This window comes from Anoplopoma fimbria, chromosome 13 (genome assembly GCF_027596085.1).
Source record: "Anoplopoma fimbria isolate UVic2021 breed Golden Eagle Sablefish chromosome 13, Afim_UVic_2022, whole genome shotgun sequence".
NCBI lineage: Eukaryota > Metazoa > Chordata > Actinopteri > Perciformes > Anoplopomatidae > Anoplopoma > Anoplopoma fimbria.
The window spans coordinates 19,288,206-19,315,102 of record NC_072461.1 but is presented as its reverse complement, the minus strand read 5'-3'; the positions used below and the strand labels follow the sequence as shown (position 1 = coordinate 19,315,102).

Sequence of the window (26,897 nt, the reverse complement as noted above, 5' to 3'; positions counted from 1 at the left end):
CAGCGAACTCTGAGAGCACCTCGCTGCTCTTTCCCGCACTTTTCGCCCACACACTGCTTTGTGCACTGAATCCACATGTATCCATTTAGCTCAACTATGGCATCACAGGGCACAATTAATTTTTTTGGCAAGCACCAGAGCTCCAGAAAGTCACTGCTTCAGAGAAACCAAAAGGACTTTAAATAGACTGAGAAAGGAACACAGTCACGAAGTGCAGTGGGCAACAGAATAAATCTAAATATGCATCCAACTCTATTGATTTCAGACAAATTCAAGACTTTTCCTCTCTGCTTTTAAAGACAAATTAAATTTGTCAGATTCAATCATATTACAAAATAGAAAAAAAACTAGTTCCGAGCTTGGTAGAAAGAGGACAGGCTAATTTTAGAAGCACTGATTTCTATTAAAACTCAACATATGCTTGAAAATCATGCCATGGACATGCTACAATTTGGATAATTTATCACCTGCTTTTGCAGATTAGATTGTCTGTGCTTTTATTCATTTATGATAAATCATGCAAATCTGCAAACAATGTTAAAGACATATGGTCATATGCAGATTGGGTTCTCTTGGAAATTAGCACTTCTTTTCAATCCCTCCACAAAACAGGGAACACATTGTACATAGTGTGAAGAATTATGAAATGCATTGGTTTCAGTAACAGAACTGTAACCTTACTTTGCATTTTTGGAGTCTGATAACCTTTTTGTAAAAATGTACAAGAACAAAGGAAACTGCTTTTTGGTACAAACATGATCATTAAAATGGAGCTTTACAACATAATAACTGTTCATCTTGTAGAGTAGATGACAGCAATGTTGATTTTGTTGAAGATTAGAGGAAACAAATCAAGGTAAACTTGCCTTGACCTGAAGCCTGGGGTAATATAAAGTTGGCACTGGTTGGTGTTTGTGTGGCATGTAGAGTAGGCAGTTGCCTTGCTCTAGGAAGCACAGTTGAGAGCCAGGGAAGAGGATCTGTCAGCATTATCTTAACCTAGTTGTCAAGCACTGACAGGAGGGCTGGGATTGAATGAGATTAGAAGACCTGGTCTTTTATTTTCTGGGCCTGCTTCACTCATCAATACCGATGGAGGCAGTCTGCCCTGACTGTATGGAAGCTCTGCCAGCAGCCTGCTGCTCAGGCCTACATTAACCATGATGGAGGAAAGACGAGGCTGCAGTTCAAGATTACCCTTCTCTTTAAAGTAAGTTTGCATTTGAACCCTGGCCACAGTGTGATGCAGGGTGGGTCTGACTAGGACTGCGAGCAGGAGAAGTCATGGTCTACACAAAGTGAACATAGAAGTAATTATATTATCAAGATAACAAATAATATTAATGTTATTTTTCTTCGGCCCCCCTAGGAGCCTTTAAAAAAAGACCTTTGTTGGACTCCTGACCCCAATGTGAAGCACAACTCTAGAGATTTACTCTGAGGAGACACAACAGCTGGACATACCTTGGCTCGACAGATAGATATATGGCAGCTCCCTGACCGGGCGGACAGGACTGGTGTGTGTGTGTGTGTGTGTGTGTGTGTGTGTGTGTGTGTGTGTGTGTGTGTGTGTGTGTGTGTGTGTGTGTGTGTGTGTGTGTGTGTGTGTGTGTGTGTGTGTGCGTGTGCGTGTGCGTGTGCTTCATGTATTAGCTGTTTGGTATATAGTTAGCTCCAAGCCATTTATTCCAAAGTCCCTTCAGCAACACACCATCTGTTAGATCATTGAAACATTAGATCAAGACATTTGTTTAAAACTCACATCTGATCACATCCCTGTCAAACAGTCGGCGGCTAAAAATATTATGAGCGATGGAGTTCAGATTCAGCCAAATCAAGCTCCCGCTATAATAACACCATGAGTTATCCTGCTGTCACCACTGCTTGAAATGAGACTTTTATTTTTGATACATGACATTGTAAAAACATCCAACCAAATCCTTCCAACATTATCTCTATTTGTATTTTCACCATGTAAACAATGACACAATAGACTAAGTCATTGCATGTGTTACGACCACCTACAACTCACTGCCTTTTTGTTTATTTCTACCACAGGAGCCAGCTCCATGACTTATCTTATTTTTGAATGTTCAGGCTGATCATAATGATGCCCAAACATTTGAGAATTACATCCATCACTAAAGACTTATAAACTAGACAAGTCTACTTCTAGTGGCTTTTTAAGGCTATGATAAGGTACAATAATGCCTTGAGCTAAAACATGTATATAAAGTGCACTAACTGGGAACAATCAAGATCAAATTAATTGTAACACTGCACTCTTTCTCATTTAAAGACTCCCTGAAGAGGCCCATGAACATTCTCTACATTCATTATAACTTTAGTTCAGTGTCTGAGTAGTAATGTTCTACATTACAAATGGAAATCACAACAGTGCTGGTGTATTTAAATAGAAAGTAATAGAGAATGGTATTAAATTATGGTATCAAAGCAACAGAGCTTCAAGGGAATTTGGTTTCTGTATTGATGAAATCAGGACATTTGGGGGTGGGACATTCAGCTGTAACCATTTGACTAATACACCATGTGGCTGCTGTATGAGCTGTAAAAGGAAATTTGCCGTTTATTTCCTCCTGGCATTTTTCCTATAAATGTGGTAATTGTGGCTTTTTGGGACTAATTATCCACTACGTCTCTAGAACAAAGAGACGCTTAATGGAAAGCTACTCTCAGCCTCATACATGTAAACCAAACCAATGTGCAAGCTGATCTCGATGTAGATCCCTATGCAGTTAGCCATAATGGACGTTCCAGGAGGCTTCTTTCTGTGTTTACTTTTATTCAGAAACAAGCGTTTGAATAGCCAGAGCTATCCTTTAAGGCTGTGAGGTTGCAGGATCAGAGGATTGGTAAACAATCTCTGTTGATCTTACACGTTGGAAACGTGCCTTGTGGTAAACCATTAACCACAGTAAGAACGAAAATTAAACATAAGCCAAAACACCGGCTTAAATATGCTGTCAAAAACATAATGGAGAATTTTTTTTTATAAATTTTGCCTTATCTCCTACACTAGCTCAAAGAGAAATACGACCCCTTGGCTGTCACCTTAAGTACCTTCTGAGAGCAGAAGTGACATAAACCTGCACTGCAATTGTCAATCTCCAGACCTTCACTCAAGGTGCCGACGGATGAGGTCCTACAGAGGAAATGACATCTTTATCTAATCTGATAAAAAGCTAGCCACACCGCACCGACCTGCTGTTTTTATCCCCAGTTATCTCAACAAACTGCTGTACATGGATTTTATGGAAAAGGCTGAGGGAATATTATGCCCTGGTGAGCTTGTGCGTCTATGGGTTACTTTTGGCCCTGTCGGGATAGTCAAGTTTTATCCCCTGTGTTACAGGAGGACAGGATAGTTCCTTATCCACCTCAGCTGAGGAGCTGAAACCTAATGCTGTGACACTGTGTGAATACAGAATAGTAATATTTAAGCAAAAATTTTTTTGATGGCAAGATGAGTGGGAGTTGAAGAGGAATACTGATGAGCTTGCCTTAAGAGCTAACATTTCCTGCTCTCATGGGAGTCCCTGAATATATATTTGTAAAGCTCACTTGGAGGTTAAAGTTGTTCGAGTATGAAACAAAAGTCCTGTTCATTTCTCATAATGCTGCACATGAGTATCAAATCATGGATGCTGTGATTCTCTGGTTTCTTGCTTTGATAGATGCTTCTTCATGAGCAAAGGCAGAGAAAGAGCAACAAGGGCATATTCATAACATGTCAATTGGTAATTTCCTCCTCCTGAGAAATGCTCTGTCCTTGCGACATCTCAAGCCTGGCAATATATCCTCATCATACATTTGAATAAACAAACTAAACCCAAATCAGGCCCAATGTCAGTTGAGCAATATTTAAAAACAGGCAGCTAAGACGATCGGGCTCCCACACCGAGCATAAACACCACAGTTTAAATCAATAATATCTTTAACTGCAGTCAAAGACGGGGCAACTCGAAGCCACTAATGCCACACAAAAGGAAGGCAAACGGGCCCTAATGGACACTAATACCAAGCAGTGAAGCATTAATGGTTACAAGCTTGTTTACCGAACCCCTTGACAAAAAGACGACAGCAGCTCCGCATACATAACCACACAGGGTGGGTATTAAGATCGATGAACAAGCTTTCAATTATGCTTTTAGACTTTTAATTAATTGGACACGGAAAACCGCAATGTTACACAGTGAGAAGGGGAAAGGTGAACATGGAGAGTTTACATACATATAAAAAAGTAAATGTAAGCCCACATTAGGCATTTTAAATATATTTCAAGAAAATCTTTGCCGCAAAAAGGTTCAAAATTAGATTTTTAACCGAAACTAGAAGAGCCTTCACGGCTACTGGTTTAGGAGAGCTACAAGGTTGCTCTACACCATTTACACTATTTTCTTGCCATTTAACGTCCATTTAGCTAGCTAATTAGGTAATTAAGTTCCTGTACTGTGTAAATGGGGTAACTATATACACAGGGGCTCTATATAATGAACCTTGTAAATGGTTCTATATTTAACCATGTACCATAACCTAAAAGGGTTAAACATATGAGCACTTGTTTTCACAGTGTAGCATCCCCCTGTTTCAAATGTTTGCGACAACTCTCTCTCAAATCGGAAATGCCATTAAAATTTTCTTCAGGAACCTTAAGAGTGGAGCACAAATGCAAAACAATGCCTTGGGTAGGATCTGAATGAAGCACGACTCAATGGATGTACAGTGAAAAGGAGGAAACAGATGTGGAAGCTGAAGATTAGATTCCTGACAAGCTTGTTCTCATGTGCTGCACCGCTCTCAGCCTGGTGATTATAGCTCCACCACTGACTACAACACTCATACTTCACCCTTCACACTGCAAAAACTGCTGAATCAAGGTCTTGTTTAGATTATCAATTGACAGATCCACACAACCATCCATGCATACTCTTAAGTATGGACTATTAGGCTTGGCAACAAATTATAATGGCCTGCCTGGCAGTTCTTTGTCCTGAACAGGTTATCATTTTGGCATATGGTCAAGGGCAGTGATGAGGCCATCCTGAGGGATTATGTAAAGGTAAAAGAAAGCTTCTTCAGTGTAGCCATACAGCGCTGGGACCAATTTAGACACAGTGAGAGGTCTAAGCTACAGTATTATAGCTTCTAGTTATAGACCCAGATAAGGCTGGGATAATATTATGGTGGCTAAACCATGACTAAAAGCTTAATTTATCATCAGTATTTTTGTGCTGAGTCGCGGTCATGCTGTGGAGATATAAATTCTGTAAAATGTGTTCTAATTCAATCTCTGTGAGAAACACAAACTGTTAGGCATCAGTAAGCCAAACACACTTACACACTATGGACAGTGTGCGTGTGCGTGTGCGTGTGCGTGTGTGTGAGCCAGTGCTGGCCCCAGGTCTCATCCTCTGTTGCCCAAATGACACCAAGTGGCCTGCTGGAAATAGTGGGACCTTTTACACACTGTGGCCTTGGAATAAAAAAAGATTTGTGTGCCCAGGCACTCAAGCCGTACATGACTGTATATGATGGACTTAGTATAGTTCTTTAACCCCTTCATGTCCACGCTTGTGGCTGCATAGTAATCTAAAATGTTCCTACATTTGCACTTGTTGCATGTGAGTCTGGTAAATAAAATGTAGATACCACACAAGTGTTCTATGGTTTGTAGTGTAAACGTGTAGCTTTGCACTCCAGTCAAAGACACCGCTAGACTCTGTGTTTAACATGATGGACTCTGTGTGTGTGTTTGAGAATGAGGAGACATGGCCTAGTTTGGATGTGCACTACTCCCCAGGGGGTTCCATTATGCTCGACTCAATCTTCCGGACCTTTTTACGAGGAAATGAAGGAGCAATCGAGTAAAGTCTTAATCCTCAGCTTTGAACCATCTGTTTGGGGGGTTTGGACCTTGATGTTTGGATTGACGTGAACCCCAGCAAAAGAACAGCTAATATTAAAAAAAAAAGAAATCAGACTCCTGCTATTTGCAAACAAAATGCAGATCTCTTATTAAATCATAACACATTCTTTCCACATCAAGGCTTGTAAATCAGGCCATTTGTTTATGCAAAGCCCTAGACACTACACCTAGGCCTGCTGGGATTTTTCAAGCTAAAATCCAACCTAACGACGCAAACCACAAACACCATATGTCTCCCTCAGTCTTGGTCGTTGACCTGAGACTGAGAATGCAAAACCACTTAGGGTGCAGCTTAAGCATTTTCTGTGTCTTCCTGCATTTTCTCGTCCATACAAGCCAAGAACACATTTGGCAACACTCTTTTGCATCCAACACAGATCCATGTCCAAAAGTAATAAATTATTGAATGAAACAAACACACACAGTCTTGGCTCAAAAGCAGCTATTAATTGGAGACATATAAAGTAAAAAATGTATGTTAGAAATGATAGAAATTCCTTTTTGTTAAAAAACAGTGACACATCATCTTCACGCCCAACATGTTCCCATCAGCCACAACAACATAAGGTCTTTAAAAACATTGTTAAACCCTCCAACCTTTGAGGGTGAGTTTTCACATTCAGCAGTTTTATACTTTGGCAGAAAACGTGACACTGCATAGTCTAAAGGTTGGACTCAACCATGATTTTCCAACCCCCCCTTTGGGGTGATTGGCTGATAATTTCACCAATAAGGAATTTACCTAGGGGTCAGCACTCGAGGAACCTGTACTGTACTGTATGTGGGACTGCTGGTTTAGAGCAGACACATCACTCTCTCTGCTTCTATCTCCCAACCTACAGTTCAAGCTCAGTATTAAATTCATAGCACTTACTTCCTCTTTTAATCAGATGGAGGGGTCTGGGACAATGATGTTGGCTGAAAGGGTGTGTGATTATGTGATCATCCTGATTGCAGCCAGTGTGGATGAACCACTGTCACCTGCTATGTCAGAACATAGTCACTTAAAGTGAAATAATATCAGTCTGTGAGAGAGAGAGAGAGAGAGAGAGAGAGAGAGAAAGAGAGAGAAAGAGTAAGAGTAAGGACCTGTGTGCTTGGTCAGGGGTTGCTCATAATCCCTCTTCCCTCCAAAGGAAAACCCTTAAATGGCTGTGTAATTCACATAAGGTGACACATGCTGGTAGATGCAATAAAACCTAGGCGGGGACTCCTGCAGGACTCCACTCCGGGAACCCCTGGGCTTACAATGACTAGAATGCCTCTTGATAGGCTGTGTGACAGTGTGACAGTGTATCTATACCAACCGAGTGAGCATGAATCAAACACAACCGCCTGCTGGGCCAATGCAACCATTTTAATCTCATCAACAACTGCCTGCGGCATTTTTCTTCAATGGAAAGTGAGTAACCGCGGCCTAAGCTGTGGTCTCCTGCACGATAACAGCGCTGTTAAACTTGCATGGCTTATTTGTAAGTTTGCCTCGCAGGTATTAAGCCCGTGGATGAACAGTCTGCGCATGAAAGCAGGGCTGCGTTTTTTTTCCTATATACACACATTTATACACAACCGCTACCAGATCCCCACCCCCCCGTTGGGATAGAAAGCGTTTTTACTCCAATAATATAAAAAAATAAAATAAAAACACATCTTCTACCTAAGTGGCTGAATCCACCCCAATGCAAACTTCGAGCTGCAGATCCACTCTTGCCTGTGCAATCTGTGGGCACGCACAGTCAGTGTAGGGAGAAGGAGAAGAAAAAAAAAACGCAACACGAATGAGAGCAAGAAGAAGCGATGCAAAACTTACGTGAAAACGAAAAATAAAGTGGTCGATCCCACAAGGAGTGTGGCAGCAGTGGACACTGGGATGTATTTGGTGGGTTTAAATCTCTTTCCAGCGCTGTTGGGCATTCTGTAATTTCCACATTCCTCAATTATTTATTCCGATTGGAGTCGCATGTAGAAAAAAAAAAAAGATCCAGTATGCAATATTTAGGCTTTTTTTCTATGGCTTTTTTTTGGGGGGTTTGTTTTGTCTTAAAGGGTACGTCTTTGCTTTATCGTTGAAGCCGCATAGATCCTAAGATAGAGAGGCAGGAATACACAGCGCTCACTCACTCACTGGAAGCCTGGAAATCCCACCCTTACAATCCAGCCCACTGGTGAGGTCACAGAGCCGCTTGGAAAGGTGGAGCCTCTCTGCAACTACATTCACAAGTAAATGATCGGAGCTATAATGTTGATTAACACCCATTTATTTTTTAATATTTATATTTATCCCACAAATACTCAACGATTCTGTCAATATGGATGTATATTGCACAACCAGCTCTGCTCCCAGTAGACCACATGACACTAAACACCTCTGCAATACAAATACACTGTGCAATACAATTGTTATAATAGTTTCTGTCTGTATATATAATATTTCAGTTACTGTTTTTTATTGCTCATTTGCTTATTTATAATACTTATTTTTGATCTTGTGTTTTTTTTTACTATGTCTCTTGTTTGCACTATCCTCTATGCTGCTGTAATCCTGTTTATTTCTAATAAACTAATAAAGGATTATCTTATTTTATCTTATCTTATCTTATCTTATATTAGATTAATGTTACACTCTCACAGAAGGTGTTGGCTCTGGTCTTGATAGGCAGTGGTCACCCTTTGCAGAGAGAGAATCAACAAACTTAGGGTACATGCATGGAAAAAAAACAGGCTTTTACAGAGAGTTGACTTCCATGCTTAAATGTAATTTAAGTTGCTAAAATGACTTCACCCAGTCCTCTATCACCAACAAGAGATTTGAAATGTTATTGTAACTGTGTGTTGATTTGTACATTGTAAACCAGTGTTTAAAATGTTACATGTTGAATGGATTTTTACAGCAGAGAGTAGGCGAGGGAATAATAATCAGGGCAACTCCGCTGTAGTTACTACTGTGGATTTAAGGACCGCAGCGCCCTCTAGTGGCACACGTTGGGATTTGTGCAAACTGAGAGAAAGCCAGCTGCTCGGGCGGGGGCGAGGACCGGAAGTCGTCATCAATGCGGAAGAAGGGAAATGGAAGGAATGGGATCATGGGTGGGAGTGTCAGGGGAGGAGAGACAGTGTGAAAGGAGGTGGTGAGAGAGAGTTGTAATTTTTTTTTGTTAGACAGTTACTAAATGAACTGGAGTAGCTATGTGTTGGTAAAGGTTTGGGCTGAATGGAAGGCATTAGTGGTTGTAAATTATAACCTTGTAAGAGAGTAGAGTTGAAGAAATTAAAAGAAATATAAGATATAAGAATATCAGCGGGTTGGAAGGAGGTGATTATTGCCTCCATCAGGAAGCCAGGGAAAGATGCAAATAGGCAGAGCCGATCCTATCCAATAAACGATACAAGAAGTTGCTTACATTTTTTTTTTAATGAACATGAGACAATAGCCAAATAAAAATGTAACTTCCTAAACAAAAACAGATTTTGTGCCATTTTTGCCAACAAATACTATCAAAACAAAAAGCTCAGAGACAGGCGTAATGGGCAATTTGTGTAGGCTACAAATGTAATTTACTGTCTCCAACGAAACAAGTAGCACTCCCATGATTCTGTGGTAAGAAAAAAAAAGCACAAATGTTTTTAACAGTAATATTAGATATGATAAGACAAGAACGAAAATCAACACAAACTGGGATAGAGTATCTTCACAAGCTAGTTTGCCAGCACTGCAGCCTATGATTTAAAGTAAAATAAACTACACTCTGTAGTTGGTTTAACAAAGTGGTTGAATTAATTTCATATTGCAACAGCCATTTGTTATGTCCTTATTTAAAAGTTAAAAGTTAATAGCACCAATGTACTTTACATTTGCTATTTGTTGATTTCAGCTCTGCTTTCAACACAAGAGTCCCCCAAAAACTGGTAAACAAACTCAATAACCTTGGATTACCCACTGCACTCTGCTCATGGATTATTGTTGTTATTGTGTTTGTTGTTCGCTGCTGCTGGCTGGCTGAGGGCTACCAAACGGAATTTCGTTGTATCACTACAATGACAATAAAAACCTCTTTATCTTTATCTTATCTTTATCTTTATTTGTGGTATATGAGTCCCAAAAGTCCAGGAGAAGGCTCTGTAAGACAATAAATGAACATTTACATCGCACATATACTGGACGGAACAAATGCGAAATGAAAGACTAATCTATTACTTAACAAAAGAGGATTTAATTGCATGGCACAAGTTCAGGAGAATGGAATAAAAAACAATACAAATGTGACAAACACTTCAGACTGTAGGAGTTATTTCTCTCCAGGAGGGGGCAGTAATGTGACACTCAGGATGACAGCTACCGTAAAAAACTCACAGAAGAAGAAGAAAAAAAAAGAGAAAGGCTCGGGCGAGCCACCGTAATGTTTGTAGGAAACTGCTTCCTTTATTAGCTTGCTATCGGTAATTTTAGTTTCCAGCAAAGAGCCACCGCCCGGTACAAGTCGTGGCACAGAAAGCGTTTTTTTTACATCTCTTTATGGAGTTTGAATTTCACATTTAAACGCAATTGAGTCAATAGAAAGCCATATATTCGCGAGGGGAAGTCGCGTTGGCGTTAACACCTCCGTAGCGGTAAACCAGATAAGCTCAGCTAGCGTTAATTAGCTCGCACTAGTCTGCTTCCCCAGCGGCTCGCGGCATGTCGTACAGGCGAACTTTGAAACTTGTCTGCGGGTTCGCCGGAGGCTCCGCGGTGCTGGTGTTCGCCGCCGCTGCCGCTGACTCCCGCGGCTACTTCGGCGAACAGCGCGGCGAGGCGGCCAGACGCTGGTCCAGATTTGCAGTTCTGCAAGCGGCGCAACCCGCGTGGACACCTGCCAGCCACACACCGGCACCGACCGGACACTCGTGGGACTTTAACTGGGATAAGTACGTGTGCTTCCCGCCATTGTCCTCCTACCACCTTGTGTGGATTAAACGCCACGTTCAAATCTGTCAAATAGTCATTTAATAGCAGGCTGTGCATATTTGACACAATTCTTGCTAAATTGAGTTGTTGTTTTGGATGCATAACACACCTAAGAGTGGATCATAAGGATATTTAGGATGTCGTGATCCATATTGTTCAATAATGTTGCCCCCAAACCTTTTTTTATTTGAGTTTAGTTTAAGGTTTTCTTAAAAACAAAAGGTTTAGAAGTTCTCAAAGTGTTAATCTGATCTTAAATCATATTGTGTTAACCCAGTTTTCCCATTCCTAAAGTTAACCATGACAGACAAAGCCACTTAATCTCAAGATCATCTGACCTCACCTCACCTCACCCCTCTGCTCAGGAGAGACCCATCTGCACTGACCAATGGGAAGAAGACTAGTGCTCCAGCAACTGAAGACCCCAGCTCCGAGCAGGACAACAGCAAACCAAAAGCTACACGCAACATCCTCCTCATCAGGCACTCCCAGTACAACCTGAGCGGCAGCAGCGACAAGGAGAGAATCCTCACTCCATTAGGTACTTATTTGCAATTAAGTCGCCTGCAAAGTTGAATAGGCAGCAGTCTGGAGAGTCATTTCTGTCTAACAGAGGGGTCACAAGTACACATTGATGCTTGGAACTAGCTTTAATAAGTGTTGAGACTGTACATGCATGCATTGTATCACCCTGACAGTAGAACAATCATTTTACTTGCCAGTTTTCCGACCCACATATTTTTTTTCCAGACCTTTTCTGATAGATCAGTCATTTGTTTTAATGGCCGTTGTGTCTCCATTTCCAGGTCGTGAGCAGGCCGAGTTCACGGGCCAGCGGTTGGCAGCGTTGGGACTCAAGTATGATGTTATGATTCACTCCAGCATGGCCAGGGCCACAGAGACGGCAAATATTATCAGCAAACACCTCTCAGGTATTGGATAGACGCCACATTTCCTTTTAGAGCTGCACAGTCAAACACAAGTTATTTTCCCCCACCCCTAAAATAGTGTGGATAGTAAATAAAGGGAACAAGATTTCCTAGGATACTTTTTATATCAACAATAACATTTAAGGTTATTAAGGTTCACAGTACTGGTGTAATGTTACTTTTCAACTCTAGTGTGTACTGGATGTTAGCTGTATATCCACATATTGTTATATTTGTGGTTCATAAAAGCAGTCTTCAGCTAAAGGAGTTTAGCTGAAGACTCATAGTAAGTTATTAATTCTGATTTTGTCTTTTGAGTTTATATTGTTATAAAAATATGGAGTTTATTAGACAAATTATGTGACGATAAAATAGCTATCAAATCTACAAATAATTATACACCCATGTAATGCCAGCATGAATGCCACTAAATATCAATATGCTGTCAATGATACATTTTCATACTTCAAAACATAAGAGTTTTGATACATTATTCATAACATGTTTATCATTATTGTAAACTGTCTCTTTTTTTGTGTTTAGCAACCTAGATTCTATACAGCACAAATTTAAAGCCGGTGCAGAAATGCTGAACATCACAAATGTATATTAACATTCCTCCCTGCCCTGAATGTCCTACAGGTCTAGGAGTGGACCTCGTGAGCTGTGATCTTCTGAGAGAGGGGGCACCCATCGAACCCGTTCCACCGGTCACCCACTGGAAGCCCGATGCTGTGGTGAGAGAAGATGCATGCACACTGATTTTCTACATTTGCTTATCCTTGTTTAGGTAACCTTTTTGCTGCCCATGCGACTGTGCAGGTGTCCTGTGAAGTGCTTGTTTAGGCTTACAGCTGCAAAAAAATGAAAGCAGCCAATACATCAGTGCACTGCCACAGGAATGTGTCATAGGAAGAGTTACATTCCAAAATGCCATGTTTAAAGGAGTCTGGAAACTCAGGATTGATCTTTCTATTATATTTTACTAATTGAAATGTAAATTTCATCATTGTTGCATAATTTGTTACTAAAAAAACAGATGGTAAATGTTATTATTTTATTGAGGACTTTAGGGGTCTGGTTAACCCAATTGGGGGGAAAAAACGTACCCCAATGATATCTAGCCATGCAGGTAAAGTATGGTTTTATTCAAACCATTAGAAAATATTCAACAACTACAGTGTGCCTTCCTTCTAAAATAAGAACTTAGATCATGGTAGTCTCATGACAGAAATACATAGTTGGGACTATATTTCAATCCTATAAATAACCCATGTAAACAGTTTCTGCCCTCAGTGATTCAGTGCTGATTTATCTTTAGTAGTAGTAAGATTTTCTATATAGTTGTCCCTATTTTGGAACCAAACTTCACACATTCCCTACAAAGCACAGCACCATCATCTATTGCCTCTGTTCTGACTGAGGGGTTCAAACAGAACCCTTTCATTGGACAAAAATGGCTTTCAACCTCTCTACCATCCTCCAGCAGTACCATGAAGATGGAGCGCGCATTGAGGCAGCCTTCCGCCGCTACATCCACCGGGCTGACCCCAAGCAGAAGGAGGACAGCTACGAGATCATCGTGTGTCACGCCAATGTCATCCGTTATTTTGTCTGCAGGTTTGTTTAGCCAGGCGGGACTTGGTGGGCCGAGCTCAGCCGAGGCTAGAGTTTGGTCTTGTTGCTTTGCTAACCATTGTGTATAAACTAAGCAGCATTGTTTTTCATGAGATTTTTTGGATTAAGTGTCTGCTTCACTCTTGTCATTTTGCTCTAAATGGAATTCTTATAAGTAAATGTCTGTTTAATGTTAAGATAAGATAATCCTTTATTAGTCCCGCAGTGGGGAAATTTGCAGGCTTACAGCAGCGTAGAGTAAAGTGCACACAAGAGACATAGTAGAAGAAGACAAGATTAAAAAAAAAAAAAAAAAAGTATTATAAATAAGCAATAAAAAAAAAAATGTTGATATTCTAGATGCTGCATACAGCTTTTTGCATTTCTTGTTGACTATGCATCTTGGTTGACATTTAGTACATCTAATTAGTTAGGACAAGGGATTACAATCCTCCAAATGACTACCTCCAGGACAAGATCACACATATCAAATGATGTGTTAATTAAGAGCTGTAAGTATATAGTAGCTCCAGTGCTCATATCTTTCTTTTTATTCTCTCAGGGCTCTACAGTTTCCTCCAGAGGGCTGGTTACGCATGGGCTTAAACAACGGCAGCATCACATGGCTCACCATCCGACCTAGCGGCAGGGTGGCCCTCAGAACTCTGGGAGACGCAGGATTCATGCCCCCGGACAAACTAACACGGACCTGACGGCCCAACGCATGGCAGGTTTCTGGGACTCAGATTCCCAGTCAGTTAGTTGCAGGGTCAAAGCTCAGTTTTCTCCTTAAGTGTCTTGAAAATTACTTTTGATGTTCTTATTTTGTAATTTAACTACCATCATCTAATAGTAGACTCTGTGGTTGTGATTACTTCCGTGCCATAGAATGCCAGCAGAAGTGATCAACAGCTGCTCCTGAATGTAACTGAGGATTTTTTCACGAGACAGATTTTTAAACCAAAAAAAAAGTTGTATTTGTATAGCTGTTGTAAATGCAAATCCCGCTCTTAGCATTACATCCATCATGACACAAGGCTGAAGTGTGAGGATTATTGTGTTGTATGGTGCAGCTGTAGTAAATAAAAAGAACATTTTAAATGCATCAGTTTCCGTCACATTTCTTTTCTGAAATAAATTGAAATCTTGAAAAAGCATGTTTACACATAAGCAATTAAGTAGGAGTGATGTTTTATTGATTAGTTGAAAGCAAATGAGGTCTAGACATACAGAAAAAGAATTCACCATGAAAGTTTAACTTTTAACAAAGCACAGAATGCTAAAAGCACAAGAACCATGTTTTAAGTTTTTTAGGTGCATTTTTGCAAAGTTCCACATTCATAAACATTCAGAGACCAGAGTCAGATGTGTTGTCACCTGAGAGCACAAGGATGACAATACAATCTTCTCAGTGAAGTAGTTTGTGCTCTCGGATAAAAAGGTTTAGTTCACAAAAAAATGTACATTCAGAACACTTGTTTCCCTCAACCTAAGTAGAGTGGAAATCTGAATATTTAAAAGGATTGGCTTTTTTTGTCCTAGACTTAGCTGATAAGCCCTCATACAGCAGTGAATTTATCCCTAGAGTAACAAATAATTTGGATACAGCAGATTTTTGTACATTCACATTCCACCATTAGACAAGTTTTGAGTACCTGCCATGTGTACATGAGTTCACTGAAAGCCAATTTGAACCATTGAAAAGATTCATGACAACTTCGGGCATTAAATCTCTATTAACTACTAGTTTTGAAATGAACACTATCAAACTACTTTTTGTAAAGTGAAAAGGGTTGTAAATACTGCCGATCCCACTGGGAATCAACATCCAACTCTACGCAGCGCTCGTCTATTCAGTTGGGTTCTCTGTAAGCGTAAGGCAGTTTTTCTTTAACAAGATGACTATAATAAGCTCATAAATACATTATTTTGTTTTTGTTTATTTAGTTGTAGTCTTTCAGCTCCCTTGTGGTTTAAAATTTCTTAATACAGCTCAAAGGTTGTCTAAGACTTGGCAATTTTAAGGTTTAGCCCCGACGAGACAAATTTGAAATTTCACTTCCCAGATGTGTTTTTTTGTACGCTTTCTCACACTGTGGGAGATGCTTGTGAATGAAATATATTTTAGAGAAACAACAGAAAATTGCACAGTCTAAGGCTACCGGTTGTGGCAGAAAAGGAAAAGTCAAGACGTGTCCAGGAACCACTGAGAAAAAAAAAAAGATGGAAAATGTATGCATTTATTGAAGAACAAAATAAGAACATGGAAGATCTCAGTCTAATCAGTTTTATCCCATGTTTGCCGTAATCACCTATGACTGACGCAGCCAGTGAGGTTGCCGTTCCCAGATATTTCACGTATGAGCTAGAGAGTGTGTCCAAACTGACAGAGAGCTGGTCCATCACTTCAGAAAATTAAGGCAATTCCTTAACTGAGGAAAACATAGGAAATGGCAGTCGGTTTTAACACCATTAATAAAAACATTTAATTTTTGTGCTACTGACCAACATACAAAAAATAACTTTTAAAATATTGTCAATTTTTTTTTTTTTAAAAGAACATCCTCAGTGACAGAATCCTGTTGGAGGATTCCGCACTAAGGTTTTAGTGATGAACTAACTTTGGGGAGTGCGGCTTGTATTCACAATATTCAAAAAAGTTGACTCAGGCTATGATACAGGTGCTTCACACTTGCCACAAATAACATTACCGTCAATTCAACATGGCCCACATCCGTACAGTACATAAATTATCAAGGTTTCTTTTTTTTTCCTTTTTAAAGTCTTGAGTGTACATCACAACCCAACGTGATGAGAATTCCTGTATTACATAGGAGTAGTACCATACATCGTTAATACAAATCTTCCAGACACTTGTGCATATTTCTGTTAGGTATGGGGTTTCTGAGCTCTGGTGGTAGCCACCTTGGTGCAGCTAGATTTTTAGTGGGAAAGGGAGGTTTGGGTAAGGGCTGGGAGAGGGTATGGCCGTAGTGGGGGAGGAGAGTGGTCGGTTAGATCGATGGCTCGTTCAAGTGCTTGAGGCGGATGCGCTGGATGTAGCTAGCATTGGCAGGGCTGTAACGGCTGGGGCTGAAGTCTGGCGAGGCGACATGCCGGGCGGGACTGAAGCGGCCGGTGGGAGACATCAGGCCGCTGACCGGGGACCCAAGAGTTTGATGCTGCATCCTGAGTCGTGGTTTTACCACCGCAGGGCTGGACCAGCTAGACGACACACATCAACACCAGTCAGTAGTTGCTTTTACAGTATTTTTACTCTTGCGACTTATGCTGAAATGCAAAACGAGTACAGATTTTATCGTCCCATAGCACAAAACAACCACAACCTAGCTGCATGGGGTTGACAGGGTGAACAATTACTGCACCTGGTGCTGAGATGTATACCTTTTTCCCTTCTGGTAGTTAAAATAATGCCCACACACTGACACACCACACACCTTTTGGTGCCATCATCAGTATATAAGGTGCTATGTGCCATGTCTGAAGCTTTCCCCTTTTTTCCTGAAATGAACACATTCTTTTGGCATCTTAAGAGCCTCTTTGAACTTTGTCAGTGTGCAGGCATTTTTTACTAAGAGATGAATCTGATGATTTTGTCTTAATGCAACAAATTTATTGTCTGGCACAAAACCCTCCGCCCCTCAGCATTTCACCTCACAACTAATTCCCATTATGTCTTGTGACTGTAATCACAAAACATCTTAACTGCAAGAGCTGAAAAGCCCTCTGCACCAGACATCTGTCTTGAATATATATTGTACCAACCATGTTTACTCCGCTTTTTGTAATAATATGTGACCATTATTTTTGTCAATTACAGGACTATTACAAATCTATATTAAGTGAATTTTTTCATTTTATATTAGTCATGGTGTAGGAAAACTGTATGAGCAATCTTAGAGAACACAGACTGTTAAGACTAATAAAGGATTATTTAATGTTATCTTAAATATGCTTTATGATGAAGACTGTAAAAATGTAAATGTAGTCAATAATACCATAGTCGACAGACAAACAACAGAGATCGTGCATTGAACTCTGAAACGGATAGGTTTCCCCACACAATACATATTTATAACAGTGTTTAGCCTATAATCTGATAATCGGATTTAATCAGCCACTGAGACCAAAATTCTCACTTTTTAGGCCAGGGCAGCACCATGAACACACGGTACAGCCAGTACACCAATAATAGAGAATAACATATTGCTATGAAATGTCAGCAAAGGCTACTAACCTCTGCATGTCTGACGCCGAGTACGACTTCATTGTGCTCTTCCACTTGTGAATGCTGGGATACTTCTGGGGATCGAGGTCCAAGCCTTCTATTGCTGACAGGACCTCTCTGTCCAACTTGGATGGTGAATCCCTGTAAAAACAATAATAATTAACAAGATTAATCTAACGTATTATTATCATCATGTGTTATGATTGTGATTGTATTATCAAACCCTTTTGTAACTGGCTGCATTTGTCACATTTCCCAAACAGCAGTCAAATTGTGGGTTGTAAGCTGGTGTTGCAGTTTACTTGTCTATCTTAGTATTAGAGACTATAGCACCCCAAAGCTATTAGACAAGAAACGCTACTTCAGATTTTGACACATCTTGTGAGACATTATCAGAGACATTTTCAATTTGAGCATCGATAAGTTCTTTCAACAACTAAGACAACATCATGGCCCTCCACAGAGAGAGATACTCACCCGTCAATGAAAAGTCCTCTTCTAATATGCGGCGGGGTCCTGGGTAGGAACTCATTGGCGTTATCTAAGGACTTATAGGAGGACCCAGAGGATCCTGAGCTGCTCAGGTCCCTCCCCCCATGATCCCATGACTTGGACCGAGCACAGAAGTTGCGCCCCCCTGACACTGACCCCCTAGTCCTGCCCAACACCTCCAGACTCTCCTCTGCTTCAAAGTACTCCTCTGAGCTGCCACTGCTGCTCCTCTCCTCTGCTCCTCCGCCCTCTGTTCTCCGGCCTGGCACCTCCACGGTCTCACCATCCTGACTGCTGTGACCAACAGATAGGCGGTTCAGCCCGGAGCTGAGGTCTGCGGCTAAGGAGGAGCTGTGGGAGTCCCGGACCTCCCTGTGCCGGCTCCCGCCACTGCTCCTCCGCTCCCTGCAGCTGGCGGGGCTGTCCAGCGGCTCTTGCAGAGACATGAGCTCAAAGTCTGCCATGAGATTGGAGATGGGCGACAGCAGGCAGGAGGAGGACGGAGAGGTGCGAGGAGTCACCTTTTCCCCATTGTGAGTCCTGTCTCTGGAGGAGGAGCACACCCCGTTTTTGCAGACGACGCCGGGCGTCAGAAGGCTGTCGTCGCAGCAGCACAGCAGGTCCTGCTCTGCCGCCGTCTCGATCAGGTCGGCCCCGCGTTGGTGCAGTGGGATGGGCAGGATGTGGAACTCGTGGCCACCAACTGCTCCTTTCAGGCAGTCCTTTGACGCAGCACAGGATCTGAGGCAGGTGAGTGCTGCGTTCTGCCGGTTCTTCATCTCCTCAAGGCTGATGTCATCACCCTCGTCCAGAAAGGCACCAACAGAGATGGAGTTGCAGAACTTTTTGGGCTTGCCTGCAACCAGGGAGGATGCATGTACAAAATTGACTCAAAACGTTTCATTATTAAAGTGTACTCTTCATATAAATCTTAATGGCAGGAGATTATGCAGTTTTGTAAAATATTTTCCATGTCATTTCATATGATATTGTATCATACAGGAGCTATATCTGAGAATACTAATTACGCAACAATGCCAATTATTAGATACAGTCAGAGAAAGCGATCTGGAATGTGTGCAGCGCATTTTTTGTTTCAGCACTTTGCAGCTTCTCAGATATGGAGTGGGGGAAGGTACCTGGAGAGGGGGTTTTGAACCTGTTGCTGGTCTCATTCTCCCCAGCCTCTTCATGAGCCCGCGGGCTAAAGTCCTTCTTGCTAAGGTACTCGTCCAGCTTGCGAAGCCCCTCAGTTGATGACAGATCCACAAAACTGTCAAGAAAGTCCCAGTACTCAGCCCATGGGTGGCCCATCTCATGAGCCAGGTCTCTGGAGATATAAAAGATGACTTATCGTTTAGATTACAAAAATTCAATTTCCAGGACTCAGTTTTTGTTGAAACTCTTTTACAGAGGATTTGACTGTATGCTAATTTTGGAGGGTGCAGTATGTGGTAGAGTTTAAGTGTATTGTGCTACCCTGGTGTTTCTATTAATTTGTCCACCCAATATATATACAAATGAGGGTAGGCATAGAGAGAGACAGAGACAGAGTGAGAGAGAGAGAGAGAGACAGAGAAAGGAAATGACATTCAACAGAGAATGAACCGTGTTTGAACACATGGTGTGTAGCACATGGCCCAACATGTCTGTAATCCCCAAAAGAAAACATGTTTATTCATGTTTATTATTATTTCCTCCAGACTATGGTCTTTATGCATCACAGAAATAAGCCCAGTAGCATCACCCTGCAGTTATCTCACAATATATCTGAGAATACATAGAAAATTCTAAAGACAACATAAGCTAAATAAGGTGGTGGACTAACCTGCCCACTCTCTCTGCCCCACGGTCGTGATCAGACTTAAGAATGTGGTGGAAAAGCGCTGCCCTGTCTCTGGGCGGTGTCTTCCAGGACCTACGGAAATCATCTGCCTACAGGACAAAAAACAATATGTGCTGGTCAGTAAATGTTTGTAATGCAATGCAATGATGAGACGTTGTACTTGAGGAAGCATAGACAAAAATAACTTGCTTTAGAAGGACTCAGTGGGCCAGCGAAGGCTGTGACCATCATCACGGGATCCATTGGGCTTCTTGTGTGCCGCTGGGTCAGCGAGAGACTCTCTGAGGACTCAGGTGACCACAGATCACTGATGATGGGCTGAGAGGTGTTGTCGGTTGCCCTCAGCAAAGGGATATAGCAGCGGTCTGTGAGACAACAGACAATTTAAAATCATATATTACACATGTATTTTCATTGAGGGTGGCATCAGTGGGAATCAAACCTTATCTGGCAGTGTATTTCAAAACAAAATCAAATTTGGCATGTTGTCAAATGTCTGTTTTGTATGGTGTTGTCAGTCCTTGCACAGCACAGTGAGTAAAGATAGACAGTATGAAGAACTTCATGCCAAATGCCTTGCTCTTACTACTTCAGTACAGAACCAGGCTAACACTGAAACATTCAGATTTATCCGTCTATTTGATTTTTTCACACCTCAGGCTGACTCTCAGGGATTTAATCAAAAACACACATCTAGAGCTATAATGTAATTTACAATACAAATACAAAATAGTTAGAAATGTATTCAATAGTACCCACAGACAGTTATTGAAGTAACTCGGAAGCTCTAACCCAATTATATAGCACCTCGGCCTGCTAATGATGGTTTTAGGCCAATTCCTTCTATGGCTAACATGACAGATAAAAAAGGAGAAATCAATGTTGACGCCTATTGCCAAATTGAAACTATAGGATGTTACATGCTGCTTCTATTTAAATCAGGCCTTACTGTGTGAAAGTACACTAAATTGCACTTGCCTGTGCCCCCCAGGTACCAGGGGAGACGAGGAACAAACAGCTTGTTTCAGAAATGTGTGTGTGTCCTTACCCTCCAAATATTCACTTATCTTCTGCTTCACTTCTTGGGTTTTATTTTTCCTGCTACAAATAAGCTGTGGAAAAGAAATAGAAAAAGTAGGGATTTATAGTTTGTGCAGCTGACAACATACAACTGTTGCTGGATTAGCTGGGGAAATAAACTTGCTCATGCTCTAAATCTAATTTTAGCCTTCAATGTGCAGTGAGTGATTGTTGCCAAAAGACTAAAAAAGCAAGCTAAAAAGGTCACAGCTTCAAGATCTGAGTGAGCATAGCTGTACCTCCCCTCAGCAACGAGTGCCAGGAAATGAGTGTTCAGCAGCACTACGCAAGGCAGAGTAGCTTTCTGTAGAATAACTACCAGCAAAGACAACCCAGGCTATGCTGAAGGTTCTGTTACTCAGTGGGCATGTTACGAAGTTCAATAAGGGTTAAAAATAAAACTCCTTACATCACACGGCTTCTGGCCGTCCTTGTTGTTACAGTTCTTATCGCTGTCAGGATGCGAGCACAGGACATTAACCACGTCTGGGCACCCAAACTTACAGGCAAAGTGGAGTGGTGTTTCAAAGCCCTGGAACATACAGACAAACAATATGAACATAGCCCTATGAACATTATTTTTGAAATAATCTAATTCAATATGGTTATGCTGGTTATGTAAAAGAACTTACAGCCTTATCTGGGGTGTTGAGGTAAAGATCTACAATGTAGCGGATACGTTTCTGCAGCATAACTTCCTGGTCGTCTGGATACATGAGCCCCATAAATTCTGGGTTTTCCAAGGTGTCCAGCAGCAGCTGGGCGATTCCTGCCTGGTTCTCCTTGGCTGCCACGTGCATTACGTTGTACCGGCAGCCCTCCTAACCAGACAAAACAGTGGAACAACTGTATGGATCAGGACATAATCCTCTTTAATCTCCTATCAACAGGAAAGAATGTTTCATTTCGTGCAAAAGCAGCATTTGACCTTGACATCACCTGCTGAAGTAAGGGATTTAACACCCCAGCTTTTATTTTTTAATCACAACAGTTGGTATTTTCAATGTAATAGCATCAAATATGTGGGTTTAAAAAGACCAACTTCTTAGAGTGATTTAATACTTTGAATTTAAGACAAACAAAAAGAAAAGAAAATCTTGAATGTGTCTCTAAACTATATACTATAGACTCATAAACAAACATACACTTGGTCATATTTCTCTCTTCATCTTAGCAACTGCAATCTTGGCAAAGGCATTAGCGCAAAGGTTGGCGCTAATGTGGAAAAGATGTTCATGTATCAACAAACGACAACATTCTAAGTAAGGCTAATGCATCGCTATAAATAGCAAACAGAGTTTGAGAAATCACAACAGTACTACTCACACAAGCTCAAAACATGCTGCATTACTACAATCCATTCTATGTTTAAGAAACTGGTTCAGAAAGTTGCAATAAATAGACAATCTGAGACTGAGTACACCAAGACATCACAGGAAAAGAAATCCTCACCTGCACAATAGTGGGATTATCCCCTGAACCAATGAGATAGCGTGGGTTGCTCCAAACCAGCTCGCTAAAGACCACCTCGTCGCCCTTCTCCACAGCTTTCCTCAGTTTGGCGGTCAGGTCTTGGACGCGGGGGCACTTGAAACTGTTTGCCCGCTCCCGGTTTATGGTATCAACCTCCATGTTGTCTGGTGGGGAGAGGGAGAAGAAAGTGAAGGACAGGCACTGCTGTGAAAAACTCAAAATAGTGTTTAAAGCTGGTGTGCCCCACGCATCCGTTAGTGTCAGCTACTATCGACCTGACAAAACTTGGAAAGAATGATGGATCTCACCACTATATTGAGCAGTCTTGTGGATTAATTGTTCTACCATAAAACATCTGCTATACACTGAATTATCAGGCAGTAAAAGACCGAATTACAGAAAACGAGACAACTAACACGTTAAAAAAAATGTAGGTTAAAAAAATGGTCTTGCTAATGGCAAAGGTGCAAAGTGTGACCGTTTAGATAACTCTATTCGGAAACACATGCATTATAGCATGATTCTTTTAATTATTAAGAGAGCATTATATTGACAGGAAACAAGTTCATGTTTAGTTTTAACCCTGTTCCTTGTTATTGTGCATGTTTATTGGAGAACTGGCTTTCTACATCATCAAAAAGATCAGCGTGCCATGACTTGATGAAACCCAGATTGAGCTTCTGATAAAATATATAATAAAGAGTATTGATTAGGGCACCTTTTTTAATAGAATTGTATCAGCTTACCTGTACTAGTGACCAGGCCTGGTTTGACAGGAGATACACAAGTTGTCGATTTGTTGGGAGACGGGAAATAGTCACAGACCCCCTTAGCAAACTTCTCAGCATCCTCGCGGTTGGGGAAGGCTTTGAAGCGGGCTCCCTTCATCATCTTAACAGCATGAAGGGCATCTTTCTTATCTGTGTATACGTGTGCTCTCTCTACAGACAAATAAAAACACACTGAGAATCAGCTTTTATCCCCTTCCACTTTTTCTACATGCTCAAATTTCTTGTTTCATTTATTACTGTGTGTTCAGTGACTTTCTAATTGGTAGCTGAAGGATTTTGTACATTCTGTTTTATTAGTATTTCATTTCTGTCGAGTCAGCCTATAAAATCATATTTTGATGGGGGATCTACAAAGTGCCAATGCTTTTGCAGTTGCAATGAAAGACAGGTTAACATTACCAGCATTGATTTTTGTGGAAGCTCAAGATAAATTTAGATTGATAATCTATTCCAGAGAGTTCAGGCAGTCCTGCTGCCTTGCTGCTTACCACCAAAGAGATAACGATAAATATTTTCATCCACTAGAAGGATCATCTTTAAGGCTTGACTTTAGCCTCAAAATCAGTATAAAGCCAGAAGTTTAACTAAAAAATAGAGCTCTTTCCTCTCTGAATGATAAAATTATGACTCTGTGAAATGATACTGGCTTTACCACCATTTTTTCATGCTCATCTATACTCTTTCCTTCAACTCCCAAATTGAAGACCACCTGGCAAGTGATTCTGAACTGTGATGCAAACTCTCTATGTGTAAAACTGAAATCTGTTGGACAAGTAACAAGTGTCTTACCATCTCTAGCCAAAACATCCTCCCACAGTGGGCATACTCCAAAATAAGAGGTTGGGGACACTTGTGCCAACTTTGAAGGGGTTTCCGTTCTGCCCTTAGAGTTACTGCCTTCCGCAGAGCTGTTTGAGGTTGTGTTCACTGAGATCTCCTCTTCCTCTGGAGGGTTGAGACCCACACCGTAGCCAAAGTCCAACTCTTCGCTGGCCTGAGCAAGCTTGCTGCTTGTCGCAGCAGTGGTTGGTGCAACTGCTGAAGTGGCATACGACACGGGTTTGGCATAATCTGCAGTGGAGGCCTCAGCGCCCGAGACACCTGCTGAAGAGCTGTTGTCCGAATCAGTGGCACTGCTCTCTGGCCCGGCCAGGACTCGAGCTAACTTTCTCTCAAAGGTGGATCGGGTTGAAGGAGTGATGGCACCACACTTGACATGTGCTCGGGCAAACTCCTCACGCAGTTCAGCAGCACTTAGCTCCCTCAGCCTGCTCAGAACCTCATCCATGCTTCAGCTCCCTACAAAACAAAACACAATACACCTCAGTTACTACCACCAGCACTTGTTGATAAATGAAATAACCACTATGTAGAGAAATTAGAAAAATATCTTTTTTTTGTTTTTTTCTCATGATCAGAATTATACTGTTTCAATTAATTAAAATAATTCCACTTGTGTTCTCTAGTTCCAGGTAGACTATAATAAATGACAGCATCTACTTATAAATAACAGCCACACATACAGAAAAAAAAAAAAAAAGAAAAAAAGAATGCATACTTGTCTTGCAATAAAGCAAGTGCTACTGCAGGTACAGATACCAACATGAATAACCCAACACTTTATACCTTACAAGAGCAAAACCACACTACAGTGGAACTAGCATCTGCTAGCTGGCTTGCTAACCAACAAGCCATATTTAGCAGCCGGGGAGCATGAGCCAAACTGCTCGGATGAAAATCAACACTGATAAGAGTAAAGCACAGGGTTGAAATACTAATTATAACAAATAAACAGAAAAACTGGATGCATTATAACGATAAGAGTCGGTTCATTCACATGCTGTCACGCCCAAGTCTGTCACTCGAGGTGGGTTTTCGGGCTGTAACGCAACACATTTGATACGTCTTGGTGGTGAAGATGTCGATTAAAATCAAATTGCACGTGGTGACATCTAGTAACAAACATGTCCCTATACTTACCATGGAACATTTTTATTTAATACAGGCGGATCTGAGGGAAACCGTTGTTAGTTTTGCACAGATAAACTGTTGGACAGACACAAAGCTGGAGACGGTCTGGAATACGCTCATTGTTTACAACATGTTCTGCGCATGCTCAGTTCCAAGGGAGGGAGCACGCTGCATTCCAGAGCTGTGGGAAAACTTAAACCTGGAGGGTGATAGGGAGCCAAACAACAAGTGCACGGTCACATTTCTCTCTAAGGCACTAATCAGAGATTGACAAGATACTTTGCAAACCGGCCTGGGACACTTTACTTTATCACAACAAAAACAGTGACCGGTCTTGACAATTACTTTTATTCTCACAAAACTGAGTTGTACGTTAACTTAATACCCTACTTCCCTACAATCTCATGCAATTGTATGCTTGCTGGTGACACGAGTTACGCAGGAAATGGATATCTGGGATAAAATAATATCAGAAATGTGTTTTTAAAATTGTATTATCAGGACGTCTCTCATATTTACGTACTTTCCCTGAAGCTTTGAATGCAGCATCGTACTCTCCCATTGCAGACGTGACTAATGCAAAGGAAACGATAACCTAGCAAACTCTATGTTCTTCTGGTCAACAACACATGCATCTGTTTTATATAAACGAAATAACACATTGGTAGAAATGCAGTGTGGGGTTTAAACACCATACTAAAGGAATATCCGTGTTGGCACAATCCCTTGCAGGCCACCGTGATCGGGCTTGTCTGAGGCAACATGACGGTCCTCTAAATATTCATTCACAAACTGAAATAAACTTTATTTACCAAAGTGGATTCTTAGTTAGTTAAAGTTGCAAGCGAATTATATGAGGGCAACGTGTGTTAGCTATAAAATCCGGAGTTTGACACGCATGCTAACAGTCATTAGCCACTTAGCATGGCAAGACGCTAGCCACTGGTTAGCAGTAGCATAGGTTGTGACGTAGAGGAACACCATTTCTGTATTCTTACCAAACACATAACCTGAAACGATTATCAACATCATCTGCAGAGCACTGCTAGTGTCACATATTATCATTTTAATAGTGCCATGCCCACCTCCTCCTCCTCTCTCCCCGGCTACTGTGGCTAGGTATCTTCACCGCGACGCTTTCAAAATGCAGAGAGCGAGGACCCCGTTCTGTCCAACATAGTGCCTGATTAAAATACCGACTTCAACGTGGGGAAAAAAAAAAAGGACGTACAGTACCAGTCAAAATTTAGGACACACCTTCTCATTCAATGTTTTTTCTTTATTCTTTTTTTTCCTACATTGTAGATTAATATTGAAGACATCCAAACTATGAAGGAACACATATGGAATTATGTGGTAAACAAACAAATGCTCAACAAACCAGAATATGTTTTATATTTTAGATTCTTCAAAGTAGTTGAATGAGAAGGTGTGTCCAAACTTTTGACTGGTACTAGATAGATAGATAGATAGATAGATAGATAGATAGATAGATAGATAGAGTACCAGTCAAAAGTTTGGACACACCTTCTCATTCAAGGTTTTTTCTTTATTTAT

The 26,897-nt window shown here is 41.1% G+C and overlaps 3 protein-coding genes across 5 annotated transcripts in view; 1 reads left to right on the top strand and 2 right to left on the bottom strand.

Moving 5' to 3' along the window:
- Positions 1–8,082, bottom strand: part of zdhhc8b (zinc finger DHHC-type palmitoyltransferase 8b) — a 59,112-nt gene extending 51,030 nt beyond the window's left edge. Inside the window, exon 1 of the mRNA XM_054610443.1 lies at positions 7,758–8,082. Within this exon, the coding sequence (XP_054466418.1) occupies positions 7,758–7,861 (104 nt within the window). The 5' untranslated portion in view covers positions 7,862–8,082. The remainder of the gene's footprint in view (positions 1–7,757) is intronic.
- A 2,217-nt stretch (positions 8,083–10,299) lies between these two features.
- On the top strand, positions 10,300–14,537 carry pgam5 (PGAM family member 5, serine/threonine protein phosphatase, mitochondrial). 2 transcript variants are annotated; one of them, XM_054611026.1, is made up of 6 exons: positions 10,300–10,852; positions 11,258–11,433; positions 11,699–11,824; positions 12,464–12,558; positions 13,311–13,441; positions 14,001–14,537. In XM_054611026.1, exons 1-6 carry the CDS (start codon positions 10,623–10,625, stop codon positions 14,149–14,151), a joined length of 909 nt encoding a protein of 302 aa, XP_054467001.1. In that variant the 5' UTR covers positions 10,300–10,622; the 3' UTR covers positions 14,152–14,537. The 2 variants fall into 2 exon arrangements, with proteins under 2 accessions (XP_054467001.1, XP_054467000.1); XM_054611025.1 differs by having other exon boundaries at positions 13,308–13,441.
- Positions 14,538–15,664: 1,127 nt separating this feature from the next.
- ankle2 (ankyrin repeat and LEM domain containing 2) lies at positions 15,665–26,515 on the bottom strand. Of its 2 annotated transcripts, none has more exons than XM_054611556.1 (13): positions 26,426–26,515; positions 24,159–24,668; positions 23,325–23,519; positions 22,558–22,742; positions 21,738–21,926; positions 21,515–21,637; positions 21,074–21,137; positions 20,211–20,390; positions 20,008–20,110; positions 19,319–19,509; positions 18,165–19,035; positions 17,697–17,828; positions 15,665–16,663 (listed from the first exon to the last, which is right to left on the bottom strand). In XM_054611556.1, the coding sequence occupies exons 2-13, from the start codon at positions 24,655–24,657 to the stop codon at positions 16,453–16,455; spliced, it is 2,943 nt and encodes a 980-aa protein (XP_054467531.1). In that variant the 5' UTR covers positions 24,658–24,668; positions 26,426–26,515; the 3' UTR covers positions 15,665–16,452. The 2 variants fall into 2 exon arrangements, with proteins under 2 accessions (XP_054467531.1, XP_054467532.1); XM_054611557.1 differs by lacking the exon at positions 26,426–26,515 and adding an exon at positions 25,350–25,429.
- Positions 26,516–26,897: the final 382 nt, after the last annotated feature.